General features: G+C 35.7%; 1 protein-coding gene across 3 annotated transcripts in view; it reads left to right on the plus strand.

The window, feature by feature from the left end:
- Window positions 1-20,490, plus strand: part of prex2 (phosphatidylinositol-3,4,5-trisphosphate-dependent Rac exchange factor 2) — a 108,137-nt gene that overhangs the window by 32,312 nt on the left and 55,335 nt on the right. For all 3 annotated transcript variants that reach the window (XM_043226724.1, XM_043226722.1, XM_043226723.1), the window contains 11 exons: window positions 3,100-3,200; window positions 5,583-5,686; window positions 5,792-5,841; window positions 9,383-9,458; window positions 9,974-10,046; window positions 13,186-13,328; window positions 13,693-13,785; window positions 15,353-15,501; window positions 15,734-15,819; window positions 19,146-19,282; window positions 20,300-20,417. In XM_043226724.1, the coding sequence (XP_043082659.1) occupies window positions 3,100-3,200; window positions 5,583-5,686; window positions 5,792-5,841; window positions 9,383-9,458; window positions 9,974-10,046; window positions 13,186-13,328; window positions 13,693-13,785; window positions 15,353-15,501; window positions 15,734-15,819; window positions 19,146-19,282; window positions 20,300-20,417 (1,130 nt within the window). The remainder of the gene's footprint in view (window positions 1-3,099; window positions 3,201-5,582; window positions 5,687-5,791; window positions 5,842-9,382; window positions 9,459-9,973; window positions 10,047-13,185; window positions 13,329-13,692; window positions 13,786-15,352; window positions 15,502-15,733; window positions 15,820-19,145; window positions 19,283-20,299; window positions 20,418-20,490) is intronic.

Raw genomic sequence — 20,490 nt, forward strand, 5'->3', positions numbered from 1 at the left:
GGGTTTTTTTTGTTACCAATGTAGGAACTGTAATAGATTAATGTATAACAAGAGTGCACTTGAAAAATCGGCCTTTGTCACAAAAAGCCTTTTTTGTTACCTTTTCCCTCGTCACGCTTTAGAAATCACCATTAATTAAATTACAATTGAAAGCTTAAAACCTCAGAATTAATCCTTTTTTAAAATCAAACATGGCATTACCATGGAAATTGTGCTTCAAAGTAATATTACAAAATGTATTCATTCACGAATTCTAACAATTTATGTTTGGATCGTGCACTTTCACGTCTGTATTCAAAAATGGGGTTCATTTATATATATATATATATATATATATATATATATATATATATATATATATATATATATATATATATATATATATATATATAGTAAAATTTTACTGATTTTGAACATTTGAACACGCACCGCTTTTGCATTGTTAACCTCAAATGACAGTGTGATGCTTCAACCAACCAATCAAGAACTACCTTAAAGCTTGCCTCATTAAATATTCATGAGGTGTCTCCAATTTAAGATTAGTAACAATAGTGAGATTTATCTGGCAACATTTTCATATTTAGACAAGCAGGTATAAAACAAATCAATTATTAACCTCATAAATCTGCAAATAAGAATATTAACCCAGTTTTCACATGAAAACTTACAACCTGACCACACAGGATTAAGAAGAAAACCAGGAAAATGTGATACAAAATAACCCAGAATTATGTCAGTGTAGGGTTTAGAATATCAGCATGTTTTTTTTCAATGGCTTGGTAACCAAAAAGTAGTTTTCTGTATGAGTTATCATTGTTTTAGTAAGTTTGATCTGATAGAAATATTGACGCCTACCTTTGAAGATATAAGTGTGAACATCTGCAGTCTGCATGGAGCACCCAGACCAGAAAATATAAAGGAGATTGTTCCAAGATGTGTTGGATTTTTTCTGCTCTGATCTCTTTTGCTTTAAGTGTGGTTGGGAAATCCTTAGGCTGAACTCAGATTAACTCAGCTCGTCTCTGTAGCTGGCATTCAGAATTGAAACCCTTTGAGATGTCGATACGGCAACCTCACCGTCCGCTAAAATAAGACGCTCAAAACTCTGACACTCAACCGCAAACAAGACTTTCACTCTTTATAATGTCATTTTGGGTTGGGGTTTGCCTGTTCAAAGGAGATGATAATAAAAAAAGCCTCTTCAAAGAACAACTGCTTATAGTTGTGGCTAGATTATATTGTAAATGGATTTAAGGCCACACTTTTTTTTCCCTCAGCGTTTCCACTGAGCACACAGACAGCGAGGTCTGAAACGGGAATGGATTCGTTAAGGATAGAGATCACAGACAGCAGATAATGTTCACGAGTGGGTGGTTTTGCGTCTCAGAAAGCCAGATGGACTGAAGAAACATATGACAGCAGAACCTGTGAAAATATATCTCTGTCTGGGTGAGCGTGCTGAAACACTGCGGTGATCTGGCCACCGGTTTATGTTACTATTTTAACACTTGATTCACAGCCAGTAGTATTTTTGATCAGTCTTGTCTCCATGTGCTTCCTGTATCTCTATGCCTCAACGTTTTTAATTATGCTCTGCTTTCATATACTGTAGTAATAAGTGTCTCTCTCTCTTTGCTTTGTCTGCTAAATTTGCATGTTAAAGCGAATTTGCAGAAAAGGTTAGCTTTTAATTAATAGGCAGACTTAAGTAAAAAAAAAAATAGAGCCATAGTTGATTAAAGATATATTTCATACTAAGTATGCTTTAAATTAGCGCTGTCAAATGATTAATCACATTCAAAATAAAAGTTTTTGTTAACATAATATATGTATGTGCACTGTGTATATTTATTATGTATATATAAATACACACACATATACAGTATATATTTAGAAAATATTTACATGCATACGCATTTATATATTTATATTTTAATAACATGTATTTATATTTGCACATAATAATACACATAGATGCCTATATTATGCAAACAAAATGTTTATTTAGGATGCGATTAGTCTTTTGAAAGCACTCATTTAAATCCATTATCATACTGACATAAGGCTTAAGACTTATAATATAAAATTATGATTGCACTTTATTTGCATCTAACCAATAATTTAACCAATAATTGTTATCTGATGGTAATTATTTTTTATTATTTTATTACTGTAGCATATTTTTTATATATGCAGGTAACAACTTTAAAGCAGTTATCAAAGTGACTTGCAAACCCTGCATTGTTTCTTTTCTTTTCACTCTTTCTTTTTCAATCCTTAAGTCTAATAATTCTTTCACAGACACTGTTATGCTCTACATTTTTACATCCTGTCTTGTTCTGTCTTCATCTTTCTTTATTCATTTCACGTGCATTTTCTCTTTTGTGTCTATCTCTCCATACCATTCAGTCACAAAAAAGCGTTATCCAAACTTAAATGGTTGTAATTTATGAACGCTTTGGAATACAGACCTAAGGTTGGTCTCTTTTTAGACAAATTCTATCTGCTTAAACCTCAGAGGTCTGCTGGAGTCTGAGATGTTTCTCATGCTGTATCACCATCGGGTTCCATAAACTCTGGGAAGAGCCGCATGATTATAACGCACTAGCGGAGCTTGGCATGTTCGTTTTGGTTTTGCGGAGAGGTGGATGGGAAGGAGACGCGGAGAGGGAGTGGAATCAGATATCCTCCACTGAGACAGTGGCTTTACCCAGCAAAATGACTAAATTATACAGGGCAGTCAGTTTAGCTTTATCGGGAGAAAAAGACTGACTTAGGAAACCAGAGAAAGATTGAAAAAGTAGGAGAGAAATAGAAAAATAGTTTTGCGATGTGAAGGGATTCAGTGAATGGATTGATAGATGGATAGATTACATATGGATAGATGTCTGGATGGATTGATGGATGCTGGATAATAAATAGATGACTAGAAAGAAAGGAAAAGTGACCAGACTTAAACTCCACCTCACTGCACAAGAAGACTATTAATTATGGAGCTCGTCTCTGCGGCGTGATCACTCAGTTTTAATGGATTTTGTTGACAGTCATTCATATAATTTATGGCTCCCTCTTTGTTTGTCTCCATCTCTCTTTTCTTAGTGAGTTTGTGTCTTGGCTGATGGAGATCGGAGAGACCAATAACCCCGAGGAAGGGGTTCATTTGGGCCAGGCACTTCTGGAAAATGGCATCATCCACCATGGTTAGTAATATTTCCACTCTATCGATCTTTTCTAACATATTCTGACTTTTTGTGTGTCAGTACTGGCTAAAAATGTAACAGTAACTGTGCTGTATAACTGAGGTTTGTGAAGTTATAAAGATGTTATATTGAAATTAATTTAAAAAAATAAAAAAAAAAAATAAAAAAAAATATATATATATATATATATATATATATATATATATATATATATATATATATAATAATGCAGAAACTGTAAACATGTGAATGCATTGATAAATAATGAAAAAAATACTTAAAATCTCAGAGGGTACTTGAAGTAAACATTTTAGGAATTCGTCTGACAAATGTGTCTGAAAATTCATGCTGAATAAAAACACTGACTTAATTAAATAGAGTTTAAAAAAAATGTCTGCCAGTGCTTCTACACACCCTCATATCTTTCTGCACTGTGCAACACAAACTATTTTGGATTTATTTTTTTTGCAATCTGCATAATAGGAAAGGTCATACAAGTTTGAATAAAGTGTGAATAAAGCATGACTGAGATTTAATTTCTTTTGACTATATAATAGTCTAAGAGTTATAATAATACTGTATGAATTAGGGAGATAGTTAGTCAGATAGCAAATGATAAAATACAGCACAGACAAAACTTTTAAAACACATGCAGATCTTATGAATATAAAAATGCTTTTTTTTCCATATAGAAATGTATGTTTGTCCACATAAATAAAAAAGTTCGGAACGCTAAATGATGGCAGAATTGTCGTTTTAGGATGAGCTATCCATTTAATGCAGATGGCTGATTAGATAAATAGCTCTCTTAATATTTCAAGAGCCCTGACATCATTGTTCTCAAGCCCTGAGGAATTCTGGGAGCGTCCAAGAGCAGATGGCTTTTTATAACTTTGTCTATGTTTATATAAAGTGTTACAAATATTCATCCCTTCACACCCCGCTGTTTGTTTAATACTGAGGCAAATGGCTGGTCTTCTGTCTGCTATTTCTTTTGTGGTTTGTTTGGGTGATGGGGTCCAGTTCTGCTTAATGCACGCTCACCGTATGGACCAGTTTTTTCCTCTAAAGGAGACTGACTGGCCTGGAGCCAGGACTTCATGCTAAATCACTTTTCACTTCACCGCTTCCTAACAGGGAGAAATAAATTTGAGCATTAGGCCCCTCTGTCCACTCGCTCGCATTTACAGATTTGGTGAGAAAGATCTTTAAGCCTTAGCTGAGTGTTCGCTGAGGAGGATGAATTCATTTGGCAGAAACAGCAGGATTACTTTTCATAAGCATGTTAGTGTTACTTGCATTTGTGCTTACATGGCACTGAAAGCCTCCGAATTCCATTGAAAGATTCTGAAGGTCCTTAAAAGTTTTTTTCCTAGCCTTTTGTGCCATTGTAAAACCTTTTAATACCAACAATGATATTCAATCAGCCTCATTAAATAGCATTTCTGTTGCCTTGCAAAAGTAAAATAAATCCAAATGGAGTATAAGTCATGCGTTTTAAATCTGCACATTAGCTGTATTTATTTGAAATAGAATTCTTTATGAACAATGCAAAAATAAAATAATAATAATAAAAAAAAAATACTTTTACCTTTGACAAATATGTTTCAAATGACAAAATTCTTTCCAGTGTTTTTATAAAAGATGTTTTATTATTTAGAAATCGGACTGCCGCATAATTTTGAGAGTACATGATCAGCTAAATAATTCTGTACAGTATGCTTCAGCTCCACTGTAATTGGATAATTGGGAATACTGGAATAAATTACAGCTTGAAATAACTACTATTTTAATCCATTTAATCCATAAAATGAATATAAAATTTCTAAATATTTGTTCACAAAAATGTTCATGTACTATGTGTATTATTTTTTGAGAATGCTTGTAAATTAACTTAGTATTATTGCTCATAATATTGATAATTTTTTCAGTTATCTATATATTTATATATAACCCATTTGGGTTTGTTCCAAATGTTTACTAGTTTTAAAATGTTATTTATTTTATTTTTAGATACATTTATTTAATAAAAAGTTAAAAATGTTTTCTATTGCAATTTATTTTAAAATGTAATTTATTCCTGTAATATCAAATCAGAATTGTTTTAGAATTGTTACTCCAGTCTTCAGCGTCACATGACCTTTCAGAGATCATTGTAATATACTGACTTGCTGCTCTTTTCGTGGAAACCATGATACATTCTGCGATGAATAGGGCATTCAAAAGAACAGCATTATTTGTCACTTTTGCATGCATCCTCGCTGAATAAAAAAAGACTGCACTGACCCCATGAATATGTAAATTTGTGAAAATCTACATTTATTTGTCAATTTATCTGGATGCTTTTTGTTCGAGCCTTAATTTAATTTAAACTTATTTCAGTCACAGACAAGCACCAGTTTAAGCCGGAGCCGATGCTCTATAGGTTTCGCTATGATGACGGGACATACCACCCTCGCAGCGACATGCAGGATGTCATCTCCAAGGTAACTCAAGAGGCCATGCTCTGCTAAATGGCCAAATTCTCTCTGTCACTTTCCGCCCTTTGGAAAAGTTTGGCATGCAATAACAAATGTCCTTCTTCCCCTCAGGGTGTGAGGCTGTTCTGCAGACTCCATAGTTTATTCACACCGGTGATCAGGTAAGGGGCCAGTAGCTTAGTTCCACCTCATTACAGCTGTCTCTAGTCACACCAGCTCTGCCAGATGCATTCGCACCCCTGTCGCTTCTCTTTTCCGTCTATATAGCACCTATAGGACGAAAACTAAAGGCTGATTAGTGAAAAATAAAAGTATCATTTTATGCATGTTTTAGCTCATAACAAGAACATTTTGTAGCCGTTGTCTTATTTTTTTGTTGATGGAAGTGAACCCAATGTTGTGCCATGCTCCTGTGAGTAATCAGCGTGGAAGCCCTAAATGTGAAACAGGTGCATTCCAAGGTTTTGGCAGCTGACAGACCACAGGACATTAAATTCTGCGTGCAAACACAAACTAATGGACTCTGAGGGCACGTTTTCTTGTTCGGTTGATATGATGGATCCATTTTCCAATTTTCTGCTAAATTCTACAATAGTTGTTGAAGGCTTGTCGGGTTGAACTACAAATATGCAATCCCATGAATGCATTCTTAAAGCAATAGTTCACCTAAAAATTGTCAGTCAGAGTTTTTTGCATCCTGGCTCTTTCAAGCTTGGTACTGCTGGTGGAAAGGGGACATTATTTTGAAGCTCTTTAAATCTGATATATTCGCAAGCACAGCTGCGTAAATCTGTTGAATCTTGCTTTTGTGGGAACCTCAAGATTTTCTGTTAGATTATATATATATATATATATATATATATATATATATATATATATATATATATAGATAGATAGATATATATATAGATATATAAAAATCTGAAAATAAATGTATTTATTCATTTGGTTAGTGCATTAATTTTGATAGTAAATGTAATTTTAAATTTTTTAATTTTTTATTTAATTATAATTTTATTTTTAATCGAAATCTGCAAAGAAAGATCGGCAATGTGAAATATCAAATATTACTATATGCAATCATTAAATATTTTAATATATTTCATTTGAATTCATTTAATTTAATTATAAGTTAATTCAAAATAAACCTAAAATAAAATATAATAAAACTACTGTTCTTCTATTTCAACATTATGTAAAGGGTATGTCTGATAATTTCAGTATTTACAGGGGCTAGTAATTTTATTGCCATCTGAATCCAGAAGATCAGTGTTTTTTTCCCACCACATGAATAAAAATACCTGGCTAATTTGACAAATATCAAGGTTGCGTGCAAATTTAATTGCAAATCCACATGTCTGAGTTTACAAGAAGGGATCAATTAAAATTTTGTAAATCCCATAATGTGCTGTGCTTTGCGGAAAAGCGCAGGTTTTGAAATGGGACGTTATTATAGGGTGCAGAACATTTTTGCATGACTGGTTATTATACTGGTCAAAGAATTTAACATCCACATTTTTAAAAAGACATCAAACATTTTGAGAAATTGAGAATTTAAACTACTGCGTAACAGTTTGACTATTTTTTATATGTTGTTAAAATAATTCTATACGAAAAAAGGACATTATTTTTCCATAATTAATATACGTAATATTGATTAATTGTTCAAGCAGTAATAGATATTTTGTTTACAGCTGACTGGGCACATGAGCACAATTCTTTCAGCTTTGTAGGAACTCGCTCCTCCACCGAGAACAAATCGCCATCTGAATGCATGAGTTTTATCAGGAAGACGCAATGCAAATTTATTTTTACTGACATCCCCTCGAGAAACAATTACCATCCGAGTAAGGCTTAAGAATGCATATATTCTCACATTTCTGTACCCTGTACTGAGGATGCCTTCCTTGCAAGGCTATAATTGGAGAATCCAGTTCTAGTTTAATTATCTGGTATTTCCTGCCGGTTGGAGGGGCTTTGGAGGGGCTTCACACCCCCGCCTTCCCATATAAAAAAAAAATAAAAAAACCTTCAGCTCCTCTGTGCCCCAAAATCCAGGATGAGTAACATTCCTGACATTTTAACAGTGAGAAATAGAACAAAATGAAAGGTAATGTCTGAGAGTGTATAAAAATGACCAAATGCCCAAATTTTGGAGACTGAGGAGGTTTTGAAAGGTTTGGTTGACTTTGCACACACTTGTCCTACATCTTGCAGTGCTCTTGTGCCAGGCATATGACTGCCTGTGGTAACGCTGTTTACCCTCATTTGTCACGCTGACAGTTCTGGGTACAGCTACAGAGGAAAGGGCTGGCTCCATGTCTGTAGCGGTTAAATCATGGCAAGGCCTGTCCAGACTCACACTTCTGGTCTGTGATTAAAACAAATCCTTATATAATCGAACAGAAACCATCACACACACTTGAGGTGCACAAATTCCTTTGAGAGAAAAGGCACATTTCCTGTCATCTGGAGGTGTTTGGTTGTGTAAAAATGCAAAGGGGATGTTTCTCTTTCGAATTCTCTGAATTGCGAACAGCTAAGTTTGGAGTTGTGTGTGTGTGTGTGTGTGTGTGTGTGAGTTGAAGGGTGTGGGCCCTTGCTTAGCCCTCTGACCTAGCGCAGTGAGTGTCCCCCAAGAGACCCTTGGCTTCATGGGAAAATCTTTGCTCCATTTCATTTCCCGTGGTCTGGAAGCAGCCACAAAGCATCCATTTGACCCATTCCAGGCCCTGGAGCTGGACCAAACTGAGCTGAGAAGCACCTGCTGACCTCTGCTGGAACGGAGAGTCATGTTTGTTAAGAGAACGTAGGCTGTTAAAACACGTTTCTTTAAAAATCCCAAATTTTGAAGCTGACACACCGTCTTTAGTACACGACACCAGTGACTAGACACTTAAGAAACAGCGTGAGATTCAGTGCAGTGGCCAAGGAAACTATCTGAATGTTTATGTTTCTGTTGGTGCTAAATTCACTTTTCCATAATGGTTTAACTGGTTTAACTTCACAGCCAATTTGTGTATTTCTCGAGGCGAATAATTCGTATGATTTTACTTTGTTTTGTGTTTGGAAAGAACCATTAATTAAGAACCAGAAATAACAGCCATTCATGTATTAATTCACTGATGTGTTCATGTATTCATTCACAGATCCATTCAGTGACTTTGGTTGATGACAATTGTCTTTTGTTGATTTGTTCATTGATTTGTTTATTGGCTTGTTTTATGGCTTTAGCTGGCAACAAGTGTTTTTTTAAAACAATGAATCATTAACTTGATTCATTACAAATAAGCTATCAACCTGTAAATGTAAGAAAACTAAACTTAACTTCTTCTCTTCTCAACTCACTCCTCGCTCCACTTCTCAACCTTGCTAAAAAAAATCAGCTTTTAGCTTTCCAGATCAACTTTGTGTCATTTAGCGTTGTCAGCAAGAGCAAAATAAGTGCAGAGGGTCTTTATTCGGTCAAACATTATGACCCCTGTGCAACCCCTAAAGGAAATTCAAGGTAAAGAACTTGTTTGGGGCCTCAAAAAATTGAGAGGAAAGGGTTGTTGTGATGCAAAAAGCCCAGAACAGTGCTCTCAAGAGTTTTTCAGGCAGATGCAAGTCAGGGCAAAGGTTAAAGTTTAGTTTGAAATGTGCCTCTCCTGAGGCTACTCCACTACTTTTCAAGGCAAATGTCTTTTGTTTTCCAAACAGGGATAAGGATTATCATCTACGAACGTATAAATCGGTGGTGATGGCCAACAAGCTGATAGACTGGTTGATAGCACAGGTAAGATCCTAGTCTGATTGTTCTGTTCCATGATACTGTTTTATAGACCGATTGGAAACACACTGACCTCTACAGGAAATGAGACAAGAGGAAAGAATGGAGAATAAGTGGTAGTTATTTCCTAAACACGCCAGATAATCTCAAATACGCCGAGGCGGAAGAGAACTGTAACAATAAACCACCGTCTAGCCACATAGACTAATTCTGTCTACTTAAAAACACACTAGTCATCATGAGAATACAGATTTTGATTACATTTGAAGTGTGGTTTGGATATTTAGAGGCAACTTTCACAGTCAATGAGTGTTCAATAAGATGATGTATTGTGTTTGACTACGAAATTATTACCAGGCGGTCAAGTGACCTTTCAGAGTTGTCACACTGTGGTGACCGGACCGCAGTGGCGTTTGTGTGAATTAAAAGTGGTTTTCTGTAGCTCAGAAGGAGGGTGTGTGACATTCTGACCGCTTGTAAGCAGACACAGAGAGTGGCACTTGTCTCTTTCTCTTATGAAGGGTGACTGCCGAAGCAGAGAAGAGGCTCTGATCTTGGGGGTGGAGCTGTGTGACAATGGATTCATGCATCATGGTATGATAGCTGCTGATCGTGTCATTGTTTCATTGTTTTTTTTTTTTTTTATTTCCTCTTTTTGTTTCTGTGTGTCTGTCTGATTTCTTTTGGTCTCTTTGTCACTGCATCTCTGTCAAAGTTGTCTTTTTGCGTATATGTGTCATATGTTAACTCATCACAAAAGTGTCAACTGAATGTTTTGAGCATAAATCAATGAAACTCTTGTGAGGTTTGTACAACAGCAACAATGTCAAAAAAAAAACCAATTTGCCTATGGGAAAAGGGAAATACATTTGTTTTTAATTGATCTTGGTCACTTTGTTTTTGCATCCGTTCATGGTTTTGGTTCATTCAGTGATTTTCTCATTGACTAGTTTTATGGCTTTAGGGATTTATACGTATTTATTTGTGTATGTTTTGAGTGAGTTACTGAATAATTAAAGGGATAGTTCACTCAAAAATGAAAATTTTGTCATTAATTACTCACTCTGATGTCGTTGATCAACGAAAAGTTACACAATTACTCATTGATTAACTCAAACTAAAAATATTAAGTTGTGAAATTGGAGAGACATTTGACTCTCTATAGACAACTTAAACAACGCTGATTACGTCTAATACATTCTTAAAGAAATAGTTCACCCAAAAATGAAAATTACCATATATTACACTCATTCCCAAAGCCATACTAGGTGTATATTGACTTTCTTCTTTTAGATGAACACAGTCTGAGTTTTTTAAAAATGTATCCTGGCTCTTTCAAGCTTGGTAATGCTGGTGGATAGCGGCTATTATTTTGAAGCTCCTTCAATCAGATATATTCACAAGTACTGGGACGTAAATCTAACCTATATGCCTTTGGGGGGTTATCACATGTCCTCTGAAGCAGATCAATGGGTTTCTGTAACAGAAATATTTATAGTTTTAAAATTGTAATGTAAATAACTTACTAACTGACTTCTTGGCTGACTTCTGACTTAACGTACGATGTATGAGGTAGGTTTTATGTTGCGTAACTCAGGATGTGTTTCTTTGAAGGAAGAAAGTCATATAAACCTAAGATGGCTTCAGGCTGAGTAAAATATGGGGTCATTTTAATTTTTGGGTGAACTATTTAAGGATACTCCAAAATGGCGGAAGACATAAATTATGTTATTTTTGTTTTCTTTGCTTGTCATTATGGAAACTATCTGCTTGTGTCTGTGTTCTTTAAAGTTTGCATTGCCAATAAATCACACAAACGTTTTTGCACCCATCTGCGCTTTTATCTAACTGTGTTCTAATGCTAAAGTGCCCTGTTTAGTAAATATGGCACTAAGTATAACAGTTCAGTATACCAATTACAACAATTGCAGGGTATTTTTAGTAAATAGATCAATAAGTAAATGTACTTGGAGTATAATTAGCACAAAGTAAAAGTATTTGAAATATATTTTAGTTTATATTTATTTTTCACCGAGGTAGATTTTTCACAGATACATTTTTTGGTTTGTTCAATGTGTTGTGACAAGCATCTTTTTGTGTGTTTTTTTTTTCTACGACATTGAATTTAATCATCCGTTTAAAAATAACAGTTGTTTACATACTCAGATATGAAAAATATCAAAGTGAATAATTTGCTTGCTAGATAGATAAATATATGTTTATATAATATCTAATAATTTTTTAGTGTATAAGGGGAAATCACATTGCAAAACTTTTCCTCTAACCGGTTTTGCACATTCTGTCTCTCGACAACAGCCTTGACCTTCTCCACAATCCAAGTTTGACTGGCTAGTTGTCATGGCGATCGTTTGTTTGCAGGATTCGGGTCTCATTTTCAGGGCACGCGATGCCAAAGTCTACATCATGCTCGTGTGACTCATTTATCGTGTAACATGGGCTGCTCCCAACAGCCTGCAGTTGAGTTTCAAATGCGGCAATCTCCCATCAAATTTATAGAACGTAATAAGTTGACTGGCTGTGCTTTCTTTTTCTGGCCTTATTATACGATCATGGCATTCATCCATTTAAGATGATTCACTGGGTTATGTGACCATTAAAGCTAATTCAGCTTTATCTAATCTCGCCCATAGAAGTGTGGAGAACACTGGACCTCTTTTTCTCGTTGGGGGTATTTTTGCTACAAAAGTGAAGGGATTGTTTAGAGCCCATGTTGCCGGGGTGACAGATTGAAATCCCCTTTTCACGGGACCCACTTTCCATAGAAAAGGCTTCCCCTCTGTAACACTCTGTACGGCTCTTGTCATTCCAGTACATTATGTGTTTCCCTCTTCTGCGTGGCACACAAATTCAGTTTTCACATCGGTTTGATCCTCATCTGCTGCGTGACAAGCAGCAGCAACAACAAAGTAGTTGCTATAAAGCTGCTTTTTACTATGTTCTATAGAATGACTTTAGCAAAACAGATACCAAAGTCAAATTAAGAGTTAAGGTAAAGTACATTTATAATATAATATATCATAATTTACAGTAATAATAGACATTTTAATAGTGTTATTTTTAATGTTTAATTATTTGGTAATGTAAGTCATGCAACATGATATAATAAATATAATAATTTACAGTAATAATGATAATTGTATTGTATTGTAGAAATTGTATTGTTATTTAATTAAGTATTATTTTTTTAATTATTTGGTCATTTAACTCATGCACACAGTGTGTGTGTGTGTGTGTGTGTGTGTGTGTGTGTGTGTGTGTGTGTGTGTGTGTGTGTGTGTGTTTGTGCGTAAGTGTGTGCTCATCAAGTGGTAAACCGACATTTTTATTTTGCAAAAGTAAACAAACATGTCATTAGAATAAAGCAAAATGAAATTAATAATTTTATTATCAGTTTTTTTTAGATTTAATGTTACAGGCTGAGCATTAAAATATTTTGCATATGAGTGTTTTCCTTTTTACATGGTGGAAATTATGTATGAATAATTAAAACATTGAAACATTTATTAATGTTAATAAAACATTTAAAGTAATATATGTTTTAAACATGTTTTTACATGTATATTTATTAAATTGTAATTATAACAATATGCATATTGAAGTGAAATGTAGTATATTAATAATTCAATATTACATCACTAGTGCATGAGCAACAAATATCATTTATAAAAGTAAATAAATAAATAACACCTTGCTTTTGTTTTTTTTTCCGCAGTTTTGGAAAAAAGCGAATTTAAGGACGAGCCTCTTCTATTTCGCTTCTTTGCCGACGAAGAGATGGAGGGTTCCAACACCAAACACAAACCCATAAAGCACGATCTAAAAATAGTGGAGAATGTCATCGCCAAGTCGCTGCTGGTGAGAGATGTCGTCTGTAATCGCCTACAGCTGATGCCACTTACAATAGCGCACGTTGGCGTGAGCCCATGTGGTTTTCATCCACTCGCATGGGGCTTTTCTGCTTCGGCACGTACGGGGGGTCTGAACTCGGGCCAGCTCTGACTCTAGAGTCATCACCAGTAATTATGCTTGACTGTTTCTAAACCAGCCTCTCATTACACTTAAGCATGCAGTCAACTGGTTTGACAGTTTTGGCTCATGAGAGACTGAAGTTCACATTCTAGGAGCCGCTCCAAAACATGAATTGTAATAAAATGTCCCTGTATGACAAAGCCAAAGCTACTAAGTCATGATAACTGTGAAATGTGCACTCTGATTTCAGATAAAGCCAAGTGAAGGAGGCTATGGCTTCACGCTAGAAGACCGAAACAGAGTGCCCATCGTCAAATCGGTGGAGAAAGGTTCTCATGCTGAGGTGTGTGTTGGTGATTTAGAAAAACAGAAAACCTATTTTTTTAAGTCATAAGGTTACTATGATTCTCAGCTAGTTTTGCTTCCAAGATTTTACTTTGGACATCGAGTAGTGACTTGGGTTTTGGTTCAATATCTTTTTTTGTCAAGCTCATCTTGTGCTGAATCAGACCAATTAGGCATTGAAAGATCAATCGATTCCCTAAACCCTGATAATTAACAATTAATTGAAGTAATGAGCATTTTGATGTTTGCGGTTGTGGGCTTATAACACAAATAGACCTCAAATCGCTCCAGTCTTGAGCTTCCCTTTTAGTTCTTTAATATGTCCGATCTGTTAGATCAAACCCTGCTAAATGTGGTCAAGTGAACTGGCTCAGGTCTGACGTAGAGAGAGTAATGCTACCCAGACCTGAAGTGACTTGTGCGTCACAGTAAGGGGCTCCACACTGCATTGCATGTGGATCTGTTTCCAATGAGGAGCAGCCTCAAAAAAGCAATAAAATCCAGCTGTGCACTTACATAGATGAAGAGCTGTCTTGTAAAAACAGCAAAACCGGCTTTCGTGTTGTTACTGAAAAAAAGACAGTGACCAAGACAGAGAGGATAAGGATAAAAGTGAATGATAAAGGGAAAGAGAAAACAACAGAAAAAGGAAAAGCTGCTCAAGCGTTTTTCTCAATGCAGAGGAAAAACATGAGCCGGAAACAGAGGACTGTGCGTTTTATTGTAAGAGAAGAATGGTTATATTTATAGCTGTCAAGAGACGTGTCCAATCCATTCAGTCAAGCACAGAGTGAATGAATTACATCCACTTGAGAGCACAGAGCAGGAAGTTGCACATGTAGATGAAAGGATTGAACCCTGCACCTGTGAAAATGAAATTTATCTATGCTTTCAGCCATCCATTCATGCACATACTGTATGAGATATATACATTAACCTCAAAATAGTTTTTCCACCCGTGTATGCACAGCAAAATGAAAAAGGTGTCGTTTATCATGTCTTCTTCATCCAGTGTCACAAATGAAACAAAGAGAAATGTTGATTTTAAAGTATATTTATGCTATTTAATTCCTTTATTTGTCATTTTTATGCTTCACATAAAATGTGAATTATGCTTCACATGTCCACACCTCAATAATTCAGTGCAAAAAAAAAAAAAAACACTAAAATTCACTAAAATAGAACTTTAAAATTACAATCTTTTAAATGCAAAAAACCTTTTTTCTTTAGGAATCTTTGGTGTATAGAGCATTCATAAGAAAATTATTTACTGTCACTTTGATGAGTTTAATGTCATGAATACATTTTAATTTATAATATTAATATTGTGTTAAAACTGCTCTTTCATGAAATAAATACATTTCAAACCAAATTTCAAAGATTTTAGGAAATGATTAACTTGTTTGTCATAGCTTTTCTAATTTTTGTTTTTTTATAACTGTTTTATGTTTTGCTGTCATTTTAATGTAATTCTCACATTTTTAAGTCTCTACATTCTTTTTGGAGCAACTTTATATCTTCGTTGAGATGTTATTTGGTATTTCTGTGTTTGTCTTCTTGCACAGATGGCCGGTCTGGAAGTGGGGAAAAAAATCTTTGCTATTAATGGGGACCTGGTCTTCTTGAGACCTTTCCAGGAGGTGGAGAACTTCCTAAAGCAGTGCTTCCACAGCAAAGGTCCCATCAGAGTACTGGTCAGCACCAAACCCAGAGAGTGAGCGGAAAACATCTCATCTCCTGTGATCTAAAGACTTAACACCAAGCAGACTGTCTATAAAGCCTGATATCAATTAAATAACGAAACATGCCAGATAAAAATCCTTTTGATGAATATCAGCTTGATATTTAACTGCAGCTCAGAATACACCGCACGCTTGGAGCAATGGCTTGAATGTGAGTTATGTTTTGTGACTGAATTGATGTCTGTGTGTCTGTCTGCTCCACAGGACTGTGAAGATCCCAGATTCTGCAGACGGTTTGGGCTTTCAGATCCGGGGGTTTGGGCCATCTGTGGTGCATGCGGTTGGCAGAGGTAAGAGCGAAACAAAGAGTAAAACTAGGCTGGGCTAAAGGAAGTTACTAATGCCCTTTATATCCCACTGTGTTTTTGAACCTCAGCTGTATCACAGCTGGAACTGTAGGTACATGACTTGACTTGAGCCAGATTGAGAAGAGCATCACACACACACACACACACACACCTATATATATATCTATATATAGAGAGAACAAGCTGCACAGCTCTCGCTTCCTGCTGTGTCTGCAGTGCATTCTCATCAAACATGGTGAGAGATGAAGAAAAAAAGAAAAACTTTCCAGCTTGCACTGTCATCCCTGAAGAAAATAAGAGATAGAAGAAGAACAGTCTTCGCTTTACATCGAACAGAGGCTACTTGCATCCAATATATGTTATTTACAAATTAAAATTCTGTATAAATTCAATTAATTTGATTACTCTGTTAGAGAGAGATCATTTGCCTGAAGGGTTTAAAGTTTCTAATTGATTCTAATGGAAGTTAACAAAAATTGGTTGCAAAGACTGATATATAGGTTGACATGTAGTATTATTTTTCAAGTACTGCTAACTTTCTCTCAGTTTGGCCAATAAGCATCAGATGATGGGACTTTTATTTTGATATTTCAGGGAATATGGTATTTTTTCTAACAAATGTGATTCTTAGTGCGCACAAATTACTTCTAATCAGTAAGATTAGATTAGACATCATTAGTCAACCAGCTTCACTAGAAAGGCTACAGTAATTGGTAGCACTTTATTTAGATTTTCTCTTATGAACATTCTGTTGACTATAAGCAACTTTGCACCTACATGTCAACTAACTTTCATTAGTGTATAAGTAGACATTGATCATTATCTGATAGCTCTTTATTGTGTTGATCTACCAACATGGATTCAACTGAGTATAAGTAGCTTTTCAAGAACATGTCAACTTATTTTGACCCTAACCCTACCTGTCTACTAATACTCTGCTAACACACGAATGAAAGTTAGCTGACATGTAGGAGCAGAGGTACTTATTGTCAGCATAATGTTCATAAGGGACAAAAATAAATTGAAACCCAGTATTTTAATGGCTAAAAGTTCTGGCATGAAACTCTAGATGGTACAAGCTTCAGTGTTTAAAACTACTTGGCACAAGCTGATTGGTTTCTGTTGCATATGCAGCTAATGAGCTTCTTCTTTATATTTAAATGGTTGGCTAGCCATGCACATTTACGGCACACATTCAGGGAATACGAAACCCTCTAAAACCCTCCTCCTTCCCCAGCTCCACCTGTATAGGTCAAATGCCAGTTATTTTATATTCTATTTGCTATTTACAGCAGTCTTAATAATAATGTCTTAAATGCTGACAGCTCCATATTAGCACATGAATTGGCGATAGCTAGTTCTTGTACTTCCAGCAATAATTTACTACAACAACAATAACCAGCAGCAGAAATTCAGCAGCTTAGCAGACCTGTTCTGCCAAGACCAAATACACTAACATTGTCGTATCCATTATCATGCTAAAATCTTCTGAGAGTTGTCATTATAGAATTATGGTGACATGTCAACATGCTTTTAGCTAGGTTTTGTTTGTATCTAAACCAGAACTAACTAGAATAAATTGTTGAAGGTACAGTATAACCATTTATGTTAGCCTTTTCTGCATGGTAGTACTGAAACATGAATTTGAGTATCTTTGCCCAGATTTAGAAGGTCAGCTGCTCCTTCAGGTGATTGCTGTTCATAAGCTCAGTAGGGAGTTATGATAATTATTACCTTGCCTAATGTGCTTGCTTGTTCTTAAAAATCGCTTTTGCCTGAGTTTTGCTGGCTGTAGCAGTGAGAGAGTGTTTGCTCAGAGGAAAAAATGCAGTGTAAAGACTTCAGACCATAAAGTATGATTATAGAAACACAGGAAAATTTTTCAGAGGCATGCACTTTTAATACAGAAAAGTATATTCAGTATAAGTATGTGTTTAGGAGATTATGCAAACAAACTATGAATATTTAGTCTTTTGGAACTTTAAATGTTGGCCTAGTCTTCAGACATCTTTTATAGGAGCCACACATCATTTACACATAAACAGGTCCTGATTTTACTAAAGTTTCACTTTTCTAAAAACATACTGTTATTTTACAGTTTATTATAACCTGCTGTAATGCAGAAAGGGGCAATTAGGGTAAAATATGTTTGTGTCATTCACTTTGGACACTTCCATTCAGACATGAAATATGAAATTGTTGCTACAGAGAAATTCTGGTCCATTTTGCATGCTCTGCTTCTACATCTAAGTAGCTATTTATGGGTCTGCTTGTAAAACTGCTTATGAGATTGAGTGTTTAGGAGATTTGTGTTGATTTATGTTTCTCCCTTCCTCATTCCAAAACATCTGTTCAACTCAGAAAGCTCTGTTTCATTAGTAAACCGCCTCAAAGTCTACCGGCTACACAGATACCTTCTAAGGCTGCACCCTAGCCCAAATACAGTTTTTTTTTTTTTTTTTTTTTTTTTTTTTTTTTTTTTAATGACCGATTTGATACACTTTGGCAAAGTAACAGCTCTAAATTAAAAAAAAAAATCATAAGGGATAGCACTCAGAATAATCAATTAAGCTTGCTGTAACTTTTTAGTGTATAATACACAGATAACCCTCCATAGAGAAGTCTGACTTCAGAATGTTGCTAAGCTAACAGAATAACACTGTAGTTAGCTTCACAATATGTAGGACACACAAATATTTAGTAAAATACTACACAAAAAGCCCCATGCAGAGGAGAATCATTTGGGTGTTATCATGTTGTCAATGGTGCAATGCTCTTTTTTAGCATGCAACACATACAAAAAAGTAAAATACACTAATAGCGTGTTGCACAGATGAATCCATAGAGTTTGGCATTAGCGTGTTGCATCGCACACTCAAATATTGAATACAATAGTAAACAAATAGCCCTCTAGCCAAAAGAGAATCATTTGGTGTTAGCATGTTGATAAGCTAATGGCGCAATACCCCTGTTAACAAAAATAATAATGGTTTTATCCTCCGGGAAAAAACTGCTAAAAAGTCTAAGCTGGTTGACTGTTTTTAGCTGGTAAGCCTGACCAGCTAAAGAAGTGGTCAAAACCTCTCTAAAAGGAGTCTGCTGACCAGCTATGAGCTTTAGCATGATGCATTTATTAAAAAAAATAGCACTTTATAATACCATACACTGAATTGTTTTTATCTAACCTTTTCAAATACTGAATGCTTTTGAGTTTTGTTTGCATTGTTCATAATTTAGTATTCTGGTATTATATGCAATGCCAAAAATTTGGCCAAATATATTTTATCTATCTTCCTGTTTCCCAAAAGGCACCGTTGCGGCAGTCGCAGGCCTTCACCCGGGTCAATGCATCATTAAAGTGAATGGCATCAATGTGAGCAAAGAAAGCCACGCCAGTGTCATCGCCCACGTCACAGCCTGCAGGAAGTACCGGCGTCCCACACAGGTAAGATTACGAGCATCTCTCAGCCCTTCCATGGAAATGCACTATTCCTGACCTTTCTAAATAGTAAATCTGTATATATAAAACACTACAAAGCACATAACAAAACCCTTTGTGATCCTGTCCGGGTCATTACCCAGCAATAATAGCAGTTATGGCTTCTTTTGCGGAGCAGGCCAGGGAAGAAGGCCAGGAAGCTGGGGGTGTGAGGGATATGGGTTAAGGAATGGGCCAGGCAGGCCTGTGTTGGAGGGTAATAAAGGACAGGCTTGGCACAGGCTGAAGTAGGACGATGTGGTTGGCATGCTGGCTGGACTCTGGTTTCCATCAGACATGGAAAAAGTATGAGGGGGTGCCCACCCTCCTGCTGAGCAGGGATTTGCGGCCCACCATTCAGAGCAGGGAAATGTACAGGCTATATTGACAGGAACAGAGCTGGGTTGGATGTACTTTTGTGTAACATGCATATAAAGGCATTTATATACTCATAGTAGAGTTCTTTATTGTTCGGAACTTAGGGGTATTTTGAAGTTTGAAATACCTAAGCAGCAGTATACTTCAAAAAAGAAACAGAAATACAGAAAATGTTTGTTGTTAATAATGTTTGTAGGGTAGTTCATGAACTTGTTACTAAATATGCTCTCATGTGAAATTCTCAGTTGTGCAGATTTCCATTAAAATGACTGCATTTTGTGCACAAACATTCGGCAGTCAATGATACATGTGACCACACCATTTTGTTCAAGTATATTGGCCTTAATGGGAAACATTGTGTTTTTAATGGTTCATGCTTCTGTATCTTATGGGTTTGGAACGACATGAGGGTGAGTAATTAATTACAGAATTTTGTGGATGATCTGTCCCTTTAAATGAAAGTTATCCATCTGCATTTAACCTCATTGCTGTCTGGTACAAAAAAAGGGTTTGGCTTTTTGATTTTAGTGTCCGATGGGAGTGTATCAACTTGCAAACCATGGTTTGAAAGTAAGTCTGAATAGGTTTTGTTGTTTCTTGTTGCAGCAAGACTCAATTAAATGGGTGTACAACAACAGTGAGAGTGCACAGGAAGACCACCGGAGAACCAATCAGAAGCCTGCTGCAGGGGAGAACGGAGATGTGTTTGAGTGTAAAGTTGAAGGTAAAGTTGAAGTGTGCTGTTACACACACAAGTGAAATTTTTTTTAACCTCTCAATCTAGCTGAGATTTACTC

This window comes from Puntigrus tetrazona, chromosome 24 (assembly GCF_018831695.1).
Source record: "Puntigrus tetrazona isolate hp1 chromosome 24, ASM1883169v1, whole genome shotgun sequence".
Taxonomy (NCBI): Eukaryota; Metazoa; Chordata; class Actinopteri; order Cypriniformes; family Cyprinidae; genus Puntigrus; species Puntigrus tetrazona.